The sequence below is a fragment of the Leuresthes tenuis genome, unplaced genomic scaffold, assembly GCF_036924035.1.
Source record: "Leuresthes tenuis unplaced genomic scaffold, fLeuTen1.0.hap1 SCAF_18, whole genome shotgun sequence".
Lineage (NCBI taxonomy): Eukaryota > Metazoa > Chordata > Actinopteri > Atheriniformes > Atherinopsidae > Leuresthes > Leuresthes tenuis.
In genome coordinates this window covers 9,750,228-9,769,991 of record NW_027325372.1, presented here as the reverse complement: position 1 = coordinate 9,769,991, position 19,764 = coordinate 9,750,228, and the positions used below count along the sequence as shown (strand labels likewise).

The window sequence follows — 19,764 nt, the reverse complement described above, 5'->3', positions numbered from 1 at the left end:
ACCGTTACGGCAAGCTATTCAAGGTTGACTTGACAAAAAAAACAGGTTGTTTGACTCAGATAACTTTTTAAAACATTTTTATTTATTATCCTCTCATCGAGATACAACAATAACGACAGCAGTAGACTGTGAAAGCATGACAATATATTTTTATTAAAACCAACACAGTCATAACCAACAATCACAAGCAGCATCAACGCAACAGTAACAGTTCCGGAAACAAAACAACACGTTCTCAATCCTTACAGTATGAGAGGTTTTGGCAATACAGCAAATAGGCATTCTCATTTGTATTGATAACAAAAAAAACCCCAAAAAACATGTTAGTTTATACTTAAGCAACAAAGTTGCTGGCTAAAGTTGAGTCGCTCAGTTATGGATCAAATGTTAATGTAGCAACATTTCGGAGTGCAGCCTGACTGTTATGCTTTGCTTAAGTATGGCCCCGCCAAAACATATCCCAAGTCATTAAAACACTGGGAATATCCAGGTTTCTCCTATCGCACTTGGCACACAGCATTTCCCCTGCCTTAACAGACACTTTGTATGACTGCATTTAATTTCATACAGCCTATTGTTTTTATATTTCAAACCATCCTTAAGTTTCTTGAACTTTCCCATTTGTTAATTTGGCTTGGCTATGTCGCTAACTTGTCCTGTACACATTTAGAAATTAGACAACCCCCACATCTGTTTCATGCATGTGTCCTTAAGTTTAGTTGCCAAGGGGGTATAATATAGAGTTTGCTCCCCTAAATTGATTCTTCATCAAGCTCATCCCCCACTCCTCACTCTCCCAGCCCTGTTTGTTCCTCTTTATCGAGGTGCAGTGAAGGCTCCTTGGGCAGCTCCCTGGGCAGCGGAGGCAGCTGCCTGGCGTACGGCCTGATTGGACATGACTCCGGTGGCGAACTCAGCCTGAGCCTTCTGAAAGCTGGCATCGGTTTGCCTATACAGACTGTGGATCTGGAGCAGGGAAGAGCAGAGCACATTGACACATGATACGTGCATCAATTCATCATCACATTAAGAACAATGCGAGGCTGTAAGTGAAACCCACAACCTGATATTGTGGCTTTTATTAGAGCTCTTTATTGAATGTTTGACAGAAGGTGGACCACTAAGGCAAAGCGGTGAGAGTATTTTCATTGACCAGATGATGCATTTAAAAGCAGCTTTTGATGTTTCTGAGGAAACATGACTCGGTGGAACATGCCCCATCCATTTTTAAGGGTTACAGAAATTTCTTACAGGCACAGTCCCGACTAATAATTCTTATTTGACTAGCTTTAAAAGAGGTACTGTACAGGTAAGAAACAGATATTGATAAACAGTGTCTTCAAATTTTCTAGACAATTCAGGAACTTCAATTCAGGTGGAGCAGATTGTCAAGTGAGCACAGGGTTGGAAAAAAACAAGCTGTAATCCTTGCAGGTTACAGCTTGTTTTTCATAGTCATTAATAAACCGAAGACTGTTTGAATGGATTTTTGACAGCCAAATTAGTTTAAAGATTTATCATAACCCCAGGGTTTTCTTTTTTAGACCATCCCCATCTTGATCTTTTGAAACACGCAAGACAAAACTGTGCAAACTGCACACATTTACTGGGAGTTGACAACAAAGTAGCCCTGACCTAAAGGGACCTTCCCTGATTGTCTAATTTATTCCACATGGGCCATAAATGACTGAATCCATATTATGTTTCATCAAAGAAAACTTTAATCTAGCTCTTAAGACCTTCAAAACATCAGGAAAGGGTTCGCTAAGGTAAGTCAAGTGAGAAGTAGGGTCAATTTTTTCCTTTCATAGATTTTTATGTAATTTTACTTTTTTGGTACCGTTAGAAGTCGCCCCATTCTGGCCAGTAGATAGATTACAGGTTAAAAGCACTTTCTCATTGGCTTAATTTCTGAGACCTGGAGGCAACGTCCATCCTTTATATTTGGTCTGTTGTCAGTATGTTTGTATCTACAGTTAAGCAGAACTATGGTTCTAGTTTGACTGTCTTTGGCCCAGAATACAAGCAAACGTTGCAACTTGATTTCTTGTCTAAGTATGCCTGACTCGACAACAATTGGTGCCGACGTGCCCCCTTTCCGCTTGTTAGTATTTAGCCTTTTACATCACAGACCGACAACAAATAACAAACAACTTAACTGGTGACAGAAATATGTACCATGTTGAGTGGTGAATCAAACTGCTTCGCAGCTTTGAGCTTCGCAGCTTTTAATTTCACTTTTACATTTATTTTAATCAAACTAGCGCAAACGAAGTCACACATAGAAAAAAGTTTATAGAAATGACAAAATCTGGGAAATTTTTTCTCAATTCTGCGAAAATAAATTACATTTAGGCCGTGTTTCTTTCATTTATGTAACTATTTTCAAGAGTTGATGACCATACGGCAGATAGAAACTCATCTGGCTCTCTCGCTCTCGTGACTGTTCACATGAATAATCACCTGGGCTTCAGAGATTAAAGGGGGCCTGTGCCAGCTAACACGAGAGAGTGAGAGCCCAGTTAAAACAAAATCCTAAAGACCACGATTTCACGCCCCTGCCGTTTATTACATCCATCCACAACGTAGCCTATATCGCCACCTTCTGACAACTTTGCCCATGGGGATTCATTGGCTCCACACAGAAAAATGGGAAAAAGCCTAATTCCCATTTTAAAGTAACATTTCAAAAGGTTGCTTCAAATTCACATAATGGAACCCACACACAACTAGTGTGTATTACAAATAAAAGTCCAAACGAGTCCACGTTTGAGAAATCTGGATATAGTACAACTGCAATACTGTGGCATTAAAAATATATAGAAAACGTCTTATTGTTTTGTACAATTGTTCTGTTAAGAACGAGGATGCAGGGATATAACCAGGTTAATCTATGTAAATATTATGTCCCAAATTAGATAAAAAGCTGGGCATCCTTTCATTGCTCCATACAGAGTTAACATGACTGACATCTTGGTATAAACACGGACTTATCTTGTGCCAAAACCTGTGACTTTGCTTTGAATGTGAACAAATGCACTCACTTTCTTCAGCATGACAACCCCCATCGCAGTCTGGGCAGTAAATAGGATGGCATTGATCATCATGATCACACCGACACCGACACTGCTCTTCAGAGCAGCGAGGCTCACAATCCAGCCACTGACGGAGAGAAAAGGTAATATGACATACCGAGAATAAGAGGTTTAAAAGTGCGACGATGAGGGGGAAATGCCACACATTATCGTCATTTGCACGTAGAATTAAACAGAAATGTGTGCGTGAACGAGTTATCATTTTGATGATATTTACACTTAAAAAAAAAAAAAAAAAATCAGATCCAGATTGCAGTTTGCAAAACTGATATGAGTTAAATGATAGCAGCGGTCTACCAAAATGTGTGTGGAAAGGTTCCTTCATTGTTTTCTGTGGAAAATAAGCTGTTGTGGATTACAGGGAGCGCTGAGTAATGCAAACGCAAATAGAAAAAATTGGAAAACTACACAAAATAGCACACATTTGCTGACATTATCCTGACACAGTAACAGCTACACCCGCTATAAAAACTGGTGTTTCAAGGTTCACACGAGAGTTTACCAGGACACAGATCAAACAGATGTGCTATTTCCACCAGATCAAAAAGGCTCGTGCTCAGCGTGGATCAGCGCAGAAGTGTTCTTAACCAGATTAAATACAGACTGTTTTTAATGTGGGTCTGTAAAGCATGAACAGGACAGAGCTGCGTGACACAGAGATTGTTTATCAGTCATACCTGAATCCCCACCCAGGGATGCCAATGGTCATGATGACAAAGACACCCACTTGGGCAAAGAAAATGAAGAAGAAGATGAAGAAGTTGAAGGAGCTGTCACTCCTGTTGGAGAAATAAAGAGTGTCACTGAGCGAAGATACTAAATATAGTTATGTTACAGTAGCCAAAGTCAAAACCAGGAAGATACACATGTTCATATGTGATGGTGGTACACACCTGAAGGCTTTGTACATAGGACGATACCAACAGACGAAAGAGCAGGGGGTGAAGAGGAGGGCCCAGAGGATGGCGAGGCCCAAGCCAACACCCCCGGAGCTGTCCACACAGAACATGGCCAGGGAGGAGATCAGGTTCAACAGAAGCGTGCCAGTGCAGACTAGACGTTGGTGAAGGGAGATTAAACACAGAGACAGCCAGAGAAGGGATTAATGAACAGCAGGGAAAAGCACTGCAGTTTAAATTCAGAGATAAACTTAAAAAGCCAAGCCAGCCTCAAAAAACAGGCCAATTCACTGGGATTTTGGCTGATGTCCTGAGGTGCTATTTGTTACTTTTCTTGGACTACTGCTGAGCTCAAAATAGCCTCTTTTAGTTGCCTCAAAAAGACGCCAACCTCATTTTAACCTGTTTTTGTCTATCTTAAGCAATTCCTCAAGAAGAGTCTGTGAGCTGACATGAATTTAATGAGAACTAAATACAATGTCAGTGATGCACAGTGCTGATAATAGGCTTGCCGCAGTTATAGCTCATGACAGACATTTGGGTCAAATAAAGCATATAAATCAATGAGCCAGTAAGGGCTACTTTTGCTCTACTTATAGGTTATGTTGAAGTATGCACAGTTATCTTTGCCTTTTATTACACAGCTGTATAATAAATTAACAGAATATTTATTTTCAATGCTCAACTTATTTAGTCACAGTTCATACGCTACACTTTATCATGTTTATTGGGACATACTGACAGTGCTGGCCTAATTTAATAAAACTTGTTGAAGAGGGTGGAGGCAGAGGCAAAAGAAGAACCTATTCAACTAAAACGATTTCATAAATTCTTAATTATCAACTTAAAATGACAACAAAAGGCACTGGCTCTGGCAGATGACAGTGCTCTACAAGAAGCCTTTTTATTCATAAACTGAAACCAATCAGCCAGTAAATTAAAATCACCTGCCGAACAGGTGTCAAATCACGCCACGAGGCAGCTCTGACCCACTGGGACCTGGACCTTAAGGGAACCCTGTTGTGTCTTAAAACTGTGTTGTTAGTGGATCGTTGGGGCCATGCACATTCGATCAGATTGGGAACTGGAGAGTTTGGATGCCTCGGCTTTAATGTTGTGGCTGATCAGTGTACTTTATCTTAAAAGGTAAAATGCAAAACAAAAAGGTCATGTTTTAGTTTCATCTTTATAAATCTGTATCAATGTTTATCTTAGATGTGTCTATTATGTCTAAATTTGCATTTGTAAGCCTGCATTTGAATTTAAAAACACCTCCTGCCTCTTTTTTTCTCAACCTATTTCCCTTCCACATAATGGATTAGTTCATGTCTAGATGCCCTCGCCATGTGCCCCCTAAGTCCTGGGTCTAGCAGTGAAGTGTCAAGAGTCTTCATACAAACATTCAAGCCCTTGCTCCAACAGCAGAAGGCACACAGGCATGAGTCAGCTCAAGAGTGATTAGACGGGGATCACTTCACTTCTGTCAAGTAAACCACCTCAAAAAACTCCAAAGAAACATCAGATTTAGTTAACTCACACATCCAGAAGTAGTACATGATGGTGACGGTGCGCTGGAAGCGCTGGGTGATCTCCACATTGATGTCCTGATAGAAGCAGGGGCCAACAGGGCAGAACGAAGGCAGCGGGGGCCAGTTATTCTGACGTGCTGGAGTAGAGAGGGGGGGGGACTCACTGAAATAAACCTACATTTATACCAATCTATACCAAGCATTCCCGTTTCCCTTTAACTGACAAAATATACATACTCTTATACTGAAACAAAGGCCATAACATCCATTTACATTTTCGCCCTAACTTTCTCTTTGACTAGTGCTCCCAAATGTGCATCTAAGCCCCTTCAACTCTCCCCTCATCTTCTTACAGGCTCCAGGTCCGAGGCCGTGGGACTCGAGCTCCCGTTCTCTTCTCTCCAGCTCCTGGGCTTTCTTCTCCAGCTCCTCCTGCTTCCTCAGGAGCTCAGCTGTGGTAGCATTCACTACCGGCTAACAGACCAAAACAGCAGGCAAACACGGCATCAGAAAGTCAATTTTTCAAAGAGAAAGGCTGCATTTGTGTCATAAATGATCAATTGTTGAAAAAAAAAAAAAAATCATATGAGAAACTTTCAAAATATTCTAGTCTGTGTATCGACATTTGACATCAACTGACAGGTGTAAAGAAGTGGGCATTTATAAATCACTCAAATGAAGTCCCGTCTTTTGTTATATGAATAAATCATATTAATCAAACACTTTCATTGACTTTAAAGAGCAGATATGTACTCTGTGGACATTCATTTTCAAGATCCAACTATTTATGAGCATCTGATAAAATCCATCCTGTTGTCGGCACAGTTCTGGTGTAAAACGTCTCTTTCTCGATTACGGAAGTGAAAAGCACAGCAGTGCGCACCCTCACACTGGAGGCGGAGTACCTGCGAGTTATAGGAGCCATAGTTGCGAGGCTCAGTGGGCGTCGTTCTGCTGGGTGGTGTCTGTGCAGGCACGGGCGGAGCAGAGGGAGAGGTGGCTTCGTATGGCGGAGGGGGCTGTAAAACGATCCGTCAGAAAAAAAGCATATATCAGTCAGTTTGACCATGAAGTCCAACGAAGATTTCCCTGATATTTGGTGCTTAAAATGATGGCTGAAGTTTTTTTTTGTGCCCTCAACAGCCACGTTCAGAATTTAAAACAATCGAGAAGAAGTCAAAAAGGCACCAAATTCAGATTTTTTTCTCTACAATTACATTGATAAATCTTTTTTTTTTTAAAAACTGTGTGGACTAATCAGAAGAAATAATGAACAAATAATTGATTTATTCTTCACTTTCAGGCTTTGAAAATGATGGTAAACACCTTAAATATATTCAATTAAATCGATTACTGCACTTTTTGTGCGTGTGTGACCAAAAAAAAAAAAAAAAAAAAAAGAACGTCATGGTTACCAATTTGAATCTAAAAGATCAATATTATAACATTTATAAATGTGTATGAAGTGAGTTAACATCTTTACTGTTTCGGTAAAAAGCCTTTGCATTTGATCCCATAACACAAACCGCCAAAATCTGATAAATAAGCAAATGTAGCTCATAAAATGATAAGTATTTCCTCCTGTCGTATCACCACTCATTTGACTGCTACTCCCTACAGTACATCTGGCTGGTTCTTCATCATTTTTCATGACAAGTGCTTGTGACACAGACTAATGCCTGCATGAGTCAGAAATAATGTAAAAAAATCTGTGAGCGTGAGCATCTTGCTTATGACAGATATCTATAAACACCAAGTTCAGTTTCTGTTATGGCAGCGTCTGCCAGTATCTACCACTAACGGGAAGTGCATAGCATGTTTCCTAGCAACAAAAAGCCTAAACAATTTGAGCAATTTGAAGGCTTAATAATCGGATAATTAACTACAATCATGCACAAAATGAGCCTCATAATGAGGCAAAACAGGCAGCATATTAGGCAAAGTAGCCAAAAGGAGGCCCTAGCTCACAGTGTCATCTGTTGTAGACTATTTTAAAGAAAACAAAAATGTGTTACAATCCACTTAGAGTGGGTGCAGCTCTAACACCGGATCTCGAAGTTTTCTGGCCTGTGAAGCACTGCATACATGTTTGATTTGCTCAGCAAATCATTCTAACAGAATGTAAAAATAAGTGAATTCTCCAGAAAGCGACTAAACGGGCCAATCCAAGTTAATATCAGATGCTTTTGATAAAAATCGTAAAAATTGTAAATGTTTTTACTTAGTTTCAAGACGTGTTCGTTTAAGCTATCAAAACAGATCATGTCCTTCAGTTTGCATGCATCTCTAGAGGCAGGCCGGTTCCAGTTTTACATTAAATACAAATTAAACTCAATATTAAATAAGAACTCCTTCAGATACAATAGGGCTTCGCTGCCTTGCAGCTCGGGACCTAATTAGTCTAATCATCTGCCTTCAATTTTACATTCTTCTACAAAGTCTATTTATCCTTTTATTTCCAAGGTCCACTGCAGAACTGTTGTAAATATTCTGTTAAGGAACTACATGACTAACTCATCGCACAAGACATAATGTTGAGTGTGTTTATTTACACAAGACGCCACTAAAACCTCTGCCAACGTGACGCCAGAGAAAAGTGGATGGTTATAAATATATATATATATATATATATATATATGTATATAAAACCTCACGCATGTTGCATGAAGTGGTGATTCTAATATGACTCTAGGATAGAGTGTGAATCTGTCTCTGTGTTGACCCTGCAACAGATTGACCACCTGTTCGGGGTGCACCCTGCCTCTTCCCTTTCCACGATCCTATGGGATGAGGTTGATATGATGAATGGATTGATGTTCAGCTGCTGGTATGGTTCCAATTATACAAGCACAGAATGACAGTGAACCAAGTTCATGACAAGAAGATGACTTCATTTTTAGGCTAGCAGGCTAGTTTCCCCTTCAACAGCATTAAGTTTAGAAGAAGCCGCCTAAATGGACTTGGTTTCAGAGCTGCACTCCACAGCTGTTTTGGGTTTACACTGAATGAACTTGTTATGGTTTTGTGGTTTAATTTGATTCATTAAAGTTCCCCCAAACATTTCAATTCAAATACCTACAAATTCGGAACAGTTTTTCTGGTTTTGAGAGGGCATGACATCGTCTTAATGTGACAGTTATGATGTTTATCACATTTATTCCATGGGAAATATATCCTACACACAAATATACCATAACACACATAAGAAATAATGGACTAAGTAGACAGATAATGATATAAACAGGAAGTTATTGAAGACGAAGCTCCACTCCTTGAGCCCCTTCCTCTTCCCCAAGTTAAAGTAGACAAGCAATCCCATCACAGCTCACCCCAGTTGTGTTGTCAAATGGGTTGTAAAGGTCCAATGTGGCATATCCTGTGTTGCTGCTATGCTGAGTCACTGCAGGGTCCTAGCAGACAAAATAGACGAGATAAAATAATTAAATTATTACAGTAATACATCTCACTTGGCCGGACGTCACATCAGTAGGCATCAGGCCAAACTCAGCGGCCCTTACTTATGTGTTCTTTGTTAATGAGACCTACAAGTGGGCAAAGATTAAGGCGCAGAAAGTGATAAACACGTCACATGAGCAACAACACGCCTGACATTACAGAGAGACCACATCTTTCATCCATCAGACACTCAGCAGAACGCGACGTTCATGTCACCAACCTGGAAAGGGTTTTGGTCCTCCATAGGCTCTGGAAAGCTTGTGTATTTTGACATGTCAGTGGCAGCTAATGTCGAGGAGCCACCACTGCTAATATGAGCCTTACAGAAATAAAAGCAGCAGTTAGCGTTCCTCTAATACGCTGCGTTTGTTTTTAGTTTTATCAATCGAAAGTGCGGTTGGTGCGGTCAGTTTATCGTTAGCTAGCTACGCGACTCATCCGTGCTCATCTCTCCGCTGTTTTAAATGACTTTAAGATTCAGACTGGCTAATGGTTGAACAACCGCTTTTTTAGATCTTATTTATTACAGACAGCCAATATTCACTGGTTTATCGCGTCACCGTCGCACAAGGCAGATCCGTTATGTTCTCCTGCAGGAAAACATCCGTGGAACAGGAAGTAGGCAGCCAGGAGGCAGTCATGTGACTTCTACTGCGGCAGAGTCACGTGGGGAGGGTGAATGGCGGGTATGGGATGCTTTTCAAACTTTTTTAATTAGCAAAGAAACGTTGGATAAGTTTGTCTCACTGGGCAATAAACACCATTAAGACTCTTACTTTTTATTTATTTATACTTTGCTTTTCAATATGTTTTTAAAATAGCATTTGAGTAAATGTATTTAGTTACCCAACGATGTTTCTGCTGTTTGACTGTCAAGAAGCAAATTTTTTTCAGTTTTATTTCACAGCAAATCACAAATGTATTCTCAAGGAACCCAAAGATACAACCAATTCAAGCTAATTATTGTCCAGTCCATTGTATCACAATCAAATCAAATTAAGTGAATCCAAATTAGCTAAATTCACACAATGACCATTTAAAATAAACTTGCCTTTACAAAGACTTGTGAAATATGCTCCACCATCCTACATTACAGGCCCTTTCTACATAGGTTTATAATTCTAACAAATTATAAAACTATCTTCAAAGTAACTTAACTGCTTACAGCTCTATTCTGCACAGATAATAACCTCTGTAAGCTTTAAATAAATCGAAATACATGTTAAAAGAGAAACCCCTTCTGGACAATTGCAGCTTTTACTTACTAATCAACCTTTATAAAACTCATCAAGGCTTGATGGATCACTGTGAAAACCCTTTATTGATTATGCTAAAAAATGTTTTTGTTAGGTATTGTATTATGTGAATTAAATTAAATCTACACTGACTTTTCCTCAACACATTAAGTAATGGCATAATGAAACTTTCAGACTGTTAAATTGATAGTTTAAACAGTGATTAACAGTAATTAGTTGTGATTATAATCATAAATCTTTTCACAGATTTATCTACAATGATATTTCCAAAATACTCCATACACCGACCTTTTTTTTTAAACTTCCAGTTCCAGGCAACGTCATGAAAGTTATGCTGCATGATTTAGATGGAGCAAATGACTGCTTCACACCTAGATAAATACTAGAATAAAGTATTTCTCTATTTTATTCTATAGATCTCAGCCTTTACCATCTCTGCCTTTATTCAACTGTGACACTACACACACATGAAGCTGGTCTCAAGACCTTATGTGTATGACAGTTTCCTTGTTAAGAGGGTAATTTGGGTCTCAATGGGTTTATAACAGAAGAAAGGTAATTATCTCTTTTTCCAGTAGATGTCACACTTGGACATTGCTAATCTCATTTGAATGTGATTCTCAAGATTAAAGTGGGATTAGAATCTAGTCACTCTAACTCAGGTAACACATCTAATATTTTCCCATTAAAATACTAAAAACCTATAGTTCAAATAGCACCAAAGATAATCTTGAAATTCAGCGTACCAAACGTATTGTTTCCGTGGCCAATCACTGAAATATATTAATGAGACTTATTAAAAGTATGTGTCTTTTGACCCCATCTTGTGTGCAGGGAGCACTTTGCAGAACCTCTTTACAGGTTTAACTTCTCATACGTGACCCCTCAGTCACAGGTTGAGCAGCAGAAGATAGGATTACATCTTCAGCATCAACAGTTTGTACACATTTCATGCCCCACTGCCCTTGCAAAATCCAGCCTGATCTCTTTTCATTCTCTTTTCCTACAAGTCACATGGGGTCACATGGGTGAAGACAGTCATGAGATTTTATAACAAACACACCAGCCAAACTGTCACGCACACATAGGGCGTACCCTCTGACCTGGTTATACATATAATGTATACTGCAGCTCCGTTGTCTATAACTGCATCTCCAAATATCATCTACAGAATCTTATTAAACCAATGCATGTAACATCAGATACACAGGGTAGGTTAATTGGGTGTTGATGTTAGGTAAGTAAATTATTGTATCATGCCAAGGGCAGTTAGGACCACATTAAGAGTTCATGAGAGAACAGGTTAGTAGCTTTAAGGTTGAAAAGTTCTCTTTCATTTATGTTGTCTGACAGATTAGTTATCAGTTATTCATTAATCACTTGAGCCATTTTCACAGGAAGAAATCAGATATTTGTTTGTCCCACTTTCCCAGTTCCTTCTTCTTTTCTATATTGTTGTAAACCTGAATTTTAAATTTTACTGAATTACTGAAGTTACTGAAACGGATTAAAATTACTCAAAATTTTAAGACAAATCTGTTGATAACAATAACTGAGAAAACAGTTTCAACTGTTTTCAATGTAGGAATTATTCACATTTTTATCAAGTAATTATTTTCTTCTTAACAGTGCCACTGTATGTTTCAGATTAACACTAAAGCTGAATTTATTTGTATTTTCAGGGTAAACCGTGAAGTAACAAAGTTAACTTGTGTTGTCTGACTGAACCTACTCAGGGACTTAATTTGTCTTCATATCCTCAGCTAGCAGCTTCTGTGTTTGTCAGCTGACTCCTGTGACTCATCATTTCCTCTAATGGGTCCTGTCACGATTAGTTCAGATGGCCCCAAATCAAACGCTGGACTCGGTTGCCTCCATGGTCCTGAAACCGCAGCATTCCTCCTCAGCCAATCAAGCAATCCAATGCTCCATGACATCATTGCCTGAGGAATGAACTGGCATAACAGTTGAGTGTGGAAAATGACCCGCCTAAGGAGGGACTGCTTTATACTGCTGCAATGAGGCTTACAATCATTTGTCAGACTGGACATTAAGACAGAATCTTGTGTATTTGGATGTGTGTGTGCAATGCCAGTTTTCTCTCCGAACAAACATCAGGGAACTTTCCAACCCCTCTGGAGTGCAGTTAAAGTGCTGCGGTTTAGAGGAGAACTTACACAATAGCATGACTTTCACTGAGGCCTTTGAAAACATACTTTGTAGCTTTGAGACAATAAATCACATGCATGATGGTTGAGGTTGTATAAGCCACAAATACTTGGGACATATTTTCACTCTTTCTCAATCAAGCATTTAGTACCTGTCCTTGTGAGGAAATGCTACACTTCTAAACCACAACATTTCAGGCATCTTTACTGCACTAGATCACCTTGACAGGTTTACAAAGTTCACTCTGAGGAAGAAAAGCATGAGATGAGCTTATAAGGTATCAGCCACTGCTACAAATTAAACTAGTGGCCCCTTTTCAAGCAAAATGCTACTTAGGGTGGGTTACAAAGCATAATAACAAAATATAAAAGAATGACACAAAGCTGCAATGTCTCAACCCCCTCTAAACTCCTCAGATGGTTTAATCTGAACAAAGGTTTAGGATCAGGTAAAATTAGCCAATATTTAATGAAAACAGCAATAATTACAGGAAAGTCCAACTCATACAAACAGATTTGTTAACACAGCTTTTACTTTTCTCCTTCCTGCCTCATTAATCATCTCACAAGCCACGAAATTTATCGTGGGATATCTCGGAAGGGTTGATATAGTAATTCTAAAGCATTTTGCTTGATTAAAATGTTAAAAGATGAAAAAAAGGTTCTGTCGACCCACTGATATTATTGAAAAGAATTCATCGTGATGCAGGCCAAGTGCGCCAGCTGCTAGCCCAGCACTGTGTGTATATAAACTGGGAAGCACTTCAGAGGTCTGCATGCTGTTTGACAACCTGGAAAAACCATCAGTGCATGTGAACCGTAACATTACTCTCTTCAGGAAGTGCCTGAGAGACCCTGAAGGTTCATTTCTTTCTTCACAGCAAAATGAAGTTTGCCTCGACAGACCAATGCTGTTAAGTTTTAGCTGGTTATGGGATAGACTCTGGGGACTGTGAATGCTGTTAAATCTATAACCTAAAGTTGAAATGATCACACAAAGTATAGTTTTATATTTTGCATCCACAGAAAGAAGCGTTGAGAGTTGGATATCTCCCAGAGCAGCATAAGAGGAAGCAAGTTAGGTCTTTGGACCTGTGGGGGATTTTATTGAGCACATTCTTGGAACATAAGCCTAACATCTCCTGATGCTATGAACTAATTTTCTCATGGTTATGTTCTCCCCTTCCCTTACTCATTTTCCTTTCCACTCCCTGTTTCCCCCTTGTCAATGCCAAGTGCCTCTCAAAGCAGAGTTTAAAAAATATGAACCTTTCACAGGGAATTTTTTACTCTAATCAAGTGCATATTGAAGTGAGGTATGATAACAGTACAAAGAGGACACAGCACTGGACTGCAAATGGAAAGATTTAAGGGGAAAGGGTGTGGAATAATCATGAGAGTAAGAATGGCAGATAGCAATGTAAAGCGATATGAAAACAGTCAAAGAGGGAATGGGTGGAGGTAGAATAAAGAATGAGAGCTTGAAAAGGATTCAACAACGTGTAAATTCATATAAAACAGTTTATTAACATCTTTAAAAAGCATTTGGACATTGGGGTAATGTTCTTATGAGGAATGTGAGACATGACATGCATGTGGCATATACAAAGAGTAAGTTTAGCTGTTTAAGGCAAATTACCTTTTCTGCACAGTTCGTTGTTTGAGCAAGACCAGCACTCACTGGCTGAGAGGAGGATGAAGCCGAAGTAAAACAAGGCGACTAAAATGTAAACCATGCATGAGGCACAAGAGTATTATATGACAGTATTGGGTAAAATTTCTTCATTCCCTCTCATAAACTCTGGTACAGACAACATCTCCAGCAGTCATTGTCTGAAAAGAAAACAGCAACAAAAGAACACAGATTCAGTTTTTGGCTCGGCTCTCATATATGAGTGTTTAAGCTCGTATACACGATCAAGAAACTAGCCTAATAATTAATTTAGTGAAAAGTGATTGAGTACATTACTTGGCTTCCAAGGTTGAGGAAAACACATTTGAACTAGCTGGTCCACCACCAATCCAGACTGAAATATCTCAGCAAATATTGGATTCATGGTACTCAGAAAATATTGTGTGCTTTTCTTTCAAGCTTTGACATCCCTCAATTCTGACTTTCTGTGATCCTGCTAATCATAAAGTGGATAGTTTAATCCAAACTGCCAGTCTTGAACATTAAATTACTCATCTCTGCTTTTGCTGTTAGCAAATAAAAAGTTATATATATATAAATATAAATAAACACTTTATGTAACGGGAGAATTTATTTAGCAATCATTTATCTTTTTATCTATTATCTACAAAAAACTGGCTCTGATATCTAATTCGTAATGTTAGTATGCTAACAAACCCAACTAAGAGATTTCACATTACATCTGCTAAACATAACAATATTAAGATGATAACTGTAAGCATGATAGCATGCTTATGTTAGCATTCAGCTCACTGGACTACAGTGCCTGTGCACAGCCTCATGAAGCTTTTAGCCTCATGTCTGTCATGTTCTCAAGATCCTATGTTCCCCTGTTCTACATCTTGTACATACTCTCCAAGGTTCCTGTGTTACCAAGCTACATAAAACCTGAAAAACATGTTTCCCAGCTCTACGTTTTCTTAAAAAGAAGCAGGTCAAACCTGACCCAAACAAAACAAAATGGTTAAAGTTCCCATGAAATCTAATTCAATGTTCAGGTGTTTTTATTAGGTCTGTCTAGCATAATACACCATCCCAACACTAAAAGAAGTTTGACGGTACTTTAGAGATTAAGACGTAAATGAAGGATGGTTCCTGCATTTTCGTCTTGCATTTAGGGGCTTATATAAACTGTGCATCAAAATCAGACACTTTTTCAAATTCCTAGAAATGAAATGGTGGGTAGAGCCTGATCAGACCATTTTACCAGGCAAACAAAGTAAACTTTCCCTTCTCGGAAAGGTACAGCCTCACAGGGTGCTGTTTCTTAAAGAAATTTGAATGTGTACCCACAATTGGTATGGCCGCTTGCCGTTTTGTGGGAAATTTAAAGTGTGTTAATGGGAACGTATTACTAACAGAAATACAGTTTCATTTTGTAGGCAGCAATGCAATTTGGGAACACACAACCCACAACTAAGGACTTCAGCACAAAGGACCCTCTAAACACAAAAATCATTCAAACCTAAGAACCTGGGACTATAGCAACGTAAGCCCATAAGCCTTTGGAAATGTAGGTTCCTTAGAACTTAAAATTCAAGGAACATGAAGTTAGTGTCCTGGGAGTTTATGACAATGAACATAAACCAAGAAATTTAAGACCGTAGTAATATAGAACCATAGGAGCCTGGAAACTTTTAACCTTGAGAACATAGGACCATGGGATCTTAGGATCTTCTCAATAATAAACTCAGCACTCTGGGAACGTATACAATATACAGTTCTAAAAACACTATGAACATAAGTAGACTCCCCTAAATCTGTCAAGCTCGACAGTCATCATAGATTTACTATCTGTTACAAACCTATTGAAACATAAGTTTTGCACATGAGGGCTGCATAGAAAATAGTTACCAGAATGAGTTCTCCATCATTGGTAAGTTCTCGAGTCCATGTTGTCTGGGGCCCATCGCCTTTTTGTAAAGTCTGTTCACAGCTGATTTTTCGGTCTGTTTCCCACTTAGGAAAACTCTGCAGGGATTCAGAGAGAATAATAACTTACATCAATGAAGAGCTTCAAAAACACTGGAGTTTTAGAAAAGTTTGGGTTTGGCTGCAACTGGAGCTCAGTGTGCCGATCATAGCAAGTCAGAACATTTTTATGGCCTCACTCATTCAACACGAAGAAATTAAGAACAGATCTCAGCATTATCACTCAGGCTGACTCTGGAGTTGCACTGAAATTATTTCCAGATGTGTCTTTTGCGCAGAACTGTGGCTAGTTATGGTGTCCTTGACCCAATTCTGCTATGCATGTACTGACATTACACAGGCATGCTTTATAAGAAGTAAAGGGATGCATACCGTGCAGGGCCGTCCGTCCACGGTGGCCTCATTGAAAGATTGACCAACGGTGAAGGAAACATGGGTGGTGCGGACGCTGGTGGAGGTCTTGATGGACAGACTCTCTCCCTGCTGGGTGATTTCCACTGCCGGGCTGGAGGCTGCTGCCACTGCAATCTTCCTCAGGAACACATTCACACCTGACCACACGCAAACAGAACTGATCAAACTGGCAGCTGTGACGAGGCAGTCTGTAATAAGTGAAATATAATATCATCACAGCTGTGCATTCCAGTGGTTTTAAACATTATTGTGGCAGACAATCCATCACAACAAATCACTTCTGTTCCTTTAATTAAAAAAAAAAGGTTTTACATAGCACTGTGCGACAAAACAGAGAGAAGCTTGGCGCTCACTTAACTATGTCATGTGATATGTGAGAATCAATAGAAATCTTTAAAAAGTGACAAAAAGATCCACATCATCCTTTTCACAATGTTTGCTTACAATCTGCCTTCTGAGTTTGACTATCCCCATAAAAACATGCTTCATGGAACACTCTCTCCAGCTTTGCTACATATTAACCCAACCCCATAAAGTCAATAAAATATTCACTGATTCATGTCTTGGTTTCAGGTCTGAGCACTCTGACCTCTTTTCCTTTAATAAATTAACTAAAACAAAGGATATAAATCTAAAAACCGATGGTATGCTTTATTACATGTTCACCAGCCTGTGTGATTTGTACAACAGATTCAACAATAGATATGACCCTTCAAACCACTAATGATTGAGACAGTTACAGCCACGTTTTACCCCAAACCTCCCTTAGGTAGGTAGCAAGTTTGTTGCTAATTGATTGAACCTTACTTCAAACAAAGAGGTGTTAGGTATTAACCTGAATAAATCAATGAAAGATTTTCGGATATAAATGGGCTAATTGTTCCCAGTTTTTTCGTCACAGTAATAAGGACAAGAACACTGCCTGGCAGTATGTGAAATGATATGTAAAAACATACAAACTTCAAAGGATCCATTGCAACAGTGACAGACTTTATTTTCCCTGTTTGCAATCGTAGTAATATGATCAAGATGTTTTAAAGTCATAAAACTGTGAAGATGTTTCCGGGATATGTCGCAACGAAGAAACACAATAAGGCAAATATGTGAAGGTTGGAACAAACTGTGAGGAAAAAAATAATCAATCAAGAATTTTAAGCATGTCAGCAAGTGTACAAAGCTCAGGTGTGATTTAAATAAAGTAAATGTCACCATCAGAGCATATGTGCACAACTCGTTACAGACCACCACTAATAACCACGCTGACTTGACCTCTCACATGATGCATTGTGCATACATCTGCTATACATCTTTCAGTAGATTTTGGTCCTGCAGGACGCCGTCCTCCATGAATTTACTTATAACAAGAACAAGTGTGTCAGGTTGTTTCATGTGCATCCACAACTTGTCTGTAAGAGCTTTTGGCTGACCTGGGGCACTCTGGAGGGATTGTTTCAGCCTCTACAATACGCTGCAATCCAGGGTTAATTTTACTTTGATCTAAGTTCTTTCAGTTACCTTGGGCATTTCATTAGGATATTCTAGTTATATAAAACAGTTATATGCATTAAGATAATCCAAATTAAGTATTTGATGTTGAGCATTAAATTGTGACCACAGTCTGTATGTGTCTCCACAATTATAATTTTGACCAATTTTGTGTCTATTTGTGGTAGTTTTGGAGTACTTTTGTTTGTCTTTGTAATTAGTTTATTGACTTGTCTTCACTGACTTTTCAAAAGTCTCCTCGAGCATAAGTGCTATGCCTTCTCTGAACCCCCCAACTCAACAGATTTGTGCCTGGATGGCCCACTCAATGACCCACCCAATGATTTGCTTTGGAGAAAAAAAAAGAATTCAACCAGAGGTTATACAGAAGGACATTATCTAAAATCGCTGAATGAGCAGATGATTCTGCATCAACATATAGACACATGATGTAAAATAAATGTAAATTGCTTGTTGACCCATAAGTTTCACCATCAAGACAGCTCAAACATCTTCTTCAGATCAGACCATATTTGTTCTTAGTGTGGTAGTGACAGCAGCAACACACACTCAGACACACACACACACACAGTTTAGATTGGGTCAGGGAGGCCCCGGGCAGTAAAGGAAAGTCAGTCTCAGAGTTGGCTGGCAGCTGGGGCCCATGTCAAGGCTTAGTTCCGTTTACACTGGCTGTAATTACAACCACATGAGGAGGACCCTGCTTTAGATGACTCTGATCTAACATTTGTCCCCAGACTATTTGTCTTCAAATTTTTAATGGATGCCTTTGGATGGCCCTCACCTCACCTCAGTCCTGCAAAGAAGACACAGACCTGGATAGTGCACAGCCACATGAAGCTTAACAAGAACAGTATTCCCAGGCACAGGACTGCAGCAAGCCAGTTTCACCACAGACAGCCACTTCAGACAACTTTATTTGCATTTTAACAATGACCCTACGTGGTTGATGAATAAACCAGAAAACAATGAGGGAAGAAGTTGCAAGAAGTTAAAAACAACGAGAGCTCCTGCATGTAAAGCATTTTTACCCTTAAAAATAAAGAATGCAACTCCATCTCTCATTATACATGAACAGCTTTAGAAACACAGTTTTTTAAAGGGCAAACTAATTAATCCAACAGTGCGCCAACATTAAAAAGCCCCAAATCAATTATCTCACCAAGCGCTTTCAAGAGCTCCTCGAAGTTTTCCGAAGACTTCATCTTCCATTTTCCCGAGAAATCTGTGACTTTATTCTCCATTTCGATGCAAACGGTGATTCCAGATAAGAAGTAGTTGGTTGCAAACTCTCTGGTCTGTATGTGACTGTCCCGGTTTGTGAAGTGGTCTCGGCTGCTTGCATCTGCGCCTCCATTCATTGGCTGTCAGCTCGCATGGATCTGATGCCGTCTCAGCCAATGCAGAGACCGGTGGCAGGGTGTGTGAAGGGGGGGGCTTTCCCCCTGAGTCTAACTGCACCCTCCACCTCTGGCAGCGTGGTGAAAGATTTGGATACGAGCTGGAAATGCACTTCCAGTAAAGCGTTTGATGTTGACGAGCAGCCGCCTCGGAGAGCATGTGTTATTTGTTTCGTTTATAACGGAGTAATAAATACTGACACAAAACATTTTCTCCACTTTATTTATGAAAAGGTAAAGCAAAAATGCTTTTTGTGCTAAGTTTCAAAGTTGTGAAATCAGATATGTTTGGAGGTCCACAGTGGGGGGTGGGAAAGCTGGCACTGAAAGAGCAAAAGATAAGACTTTTCCAGGTGAGGGATGCATGATAATGGGCCATTTGCAACATGTCAATTATTTTCTTTTTCATCCTTTCT

General features: G+C 39.4%; 2 protein-coding genes across 2 annotated transcripts; both read right to left on the bottom strand.

Annotated features, from left to right (window-relative positions):
• Positions 1–63: 63 nt before the first annotated feature.
• Positions 64–9,612, bottom strand: scamp3 (secretory carrier membrane protein 3). The gene is made up of 9 exons (XM_072370295.1): positions 9,200–9,612; positions 8,853–8,933; positions 6,429–6,542; positions 5,877–5,997; positions 5,532–5,660; positions 3,989–4,148; positions 3,773–3,874; positions 3,045–3,162; positions 64–966 (listed from the first exon to the last, which is right to left on the bottom strand). Exons 1-9 carry the CDS (start codon positions 9,251–9,253, stop codon positions 817–819), a joined length of 1,029 nt encoding a protein of 342 aa, XP_072226396.1. The 5' UTR covers positions 9,254–9,612; the 3' UTR covers positions 64–816.
• A 4,294-nt stretch (positions 9,613–13,906) lies between these two features.
• On the bottom strand, positions 13,907–19,357 carry LOC140275151 (cellular retinoic acid-binding protein 2-like). Its single transcript, XM_072370560.1, has 4 exons — positions 19,111–19,357; positions 16,401–16,579; positions 15,951–16,067; positions 13,907–14,236 (listed from the first exon to the last, which is right to left on the bottom strand). Exons 1-4 carry the CDS (start codon positions 19,307–19,309, stop codon positions 14,186–14,188), a joined length of 546 nt encoding a protein of 181 aa, XP_072226661.1. The 5' UTR covers positions 19,310–19,357; the 3' UTR covers positions 13,907–14,185.
• Between the last annotated feature and the right edge of the window lie 407 nt (positions 19,358–19,764).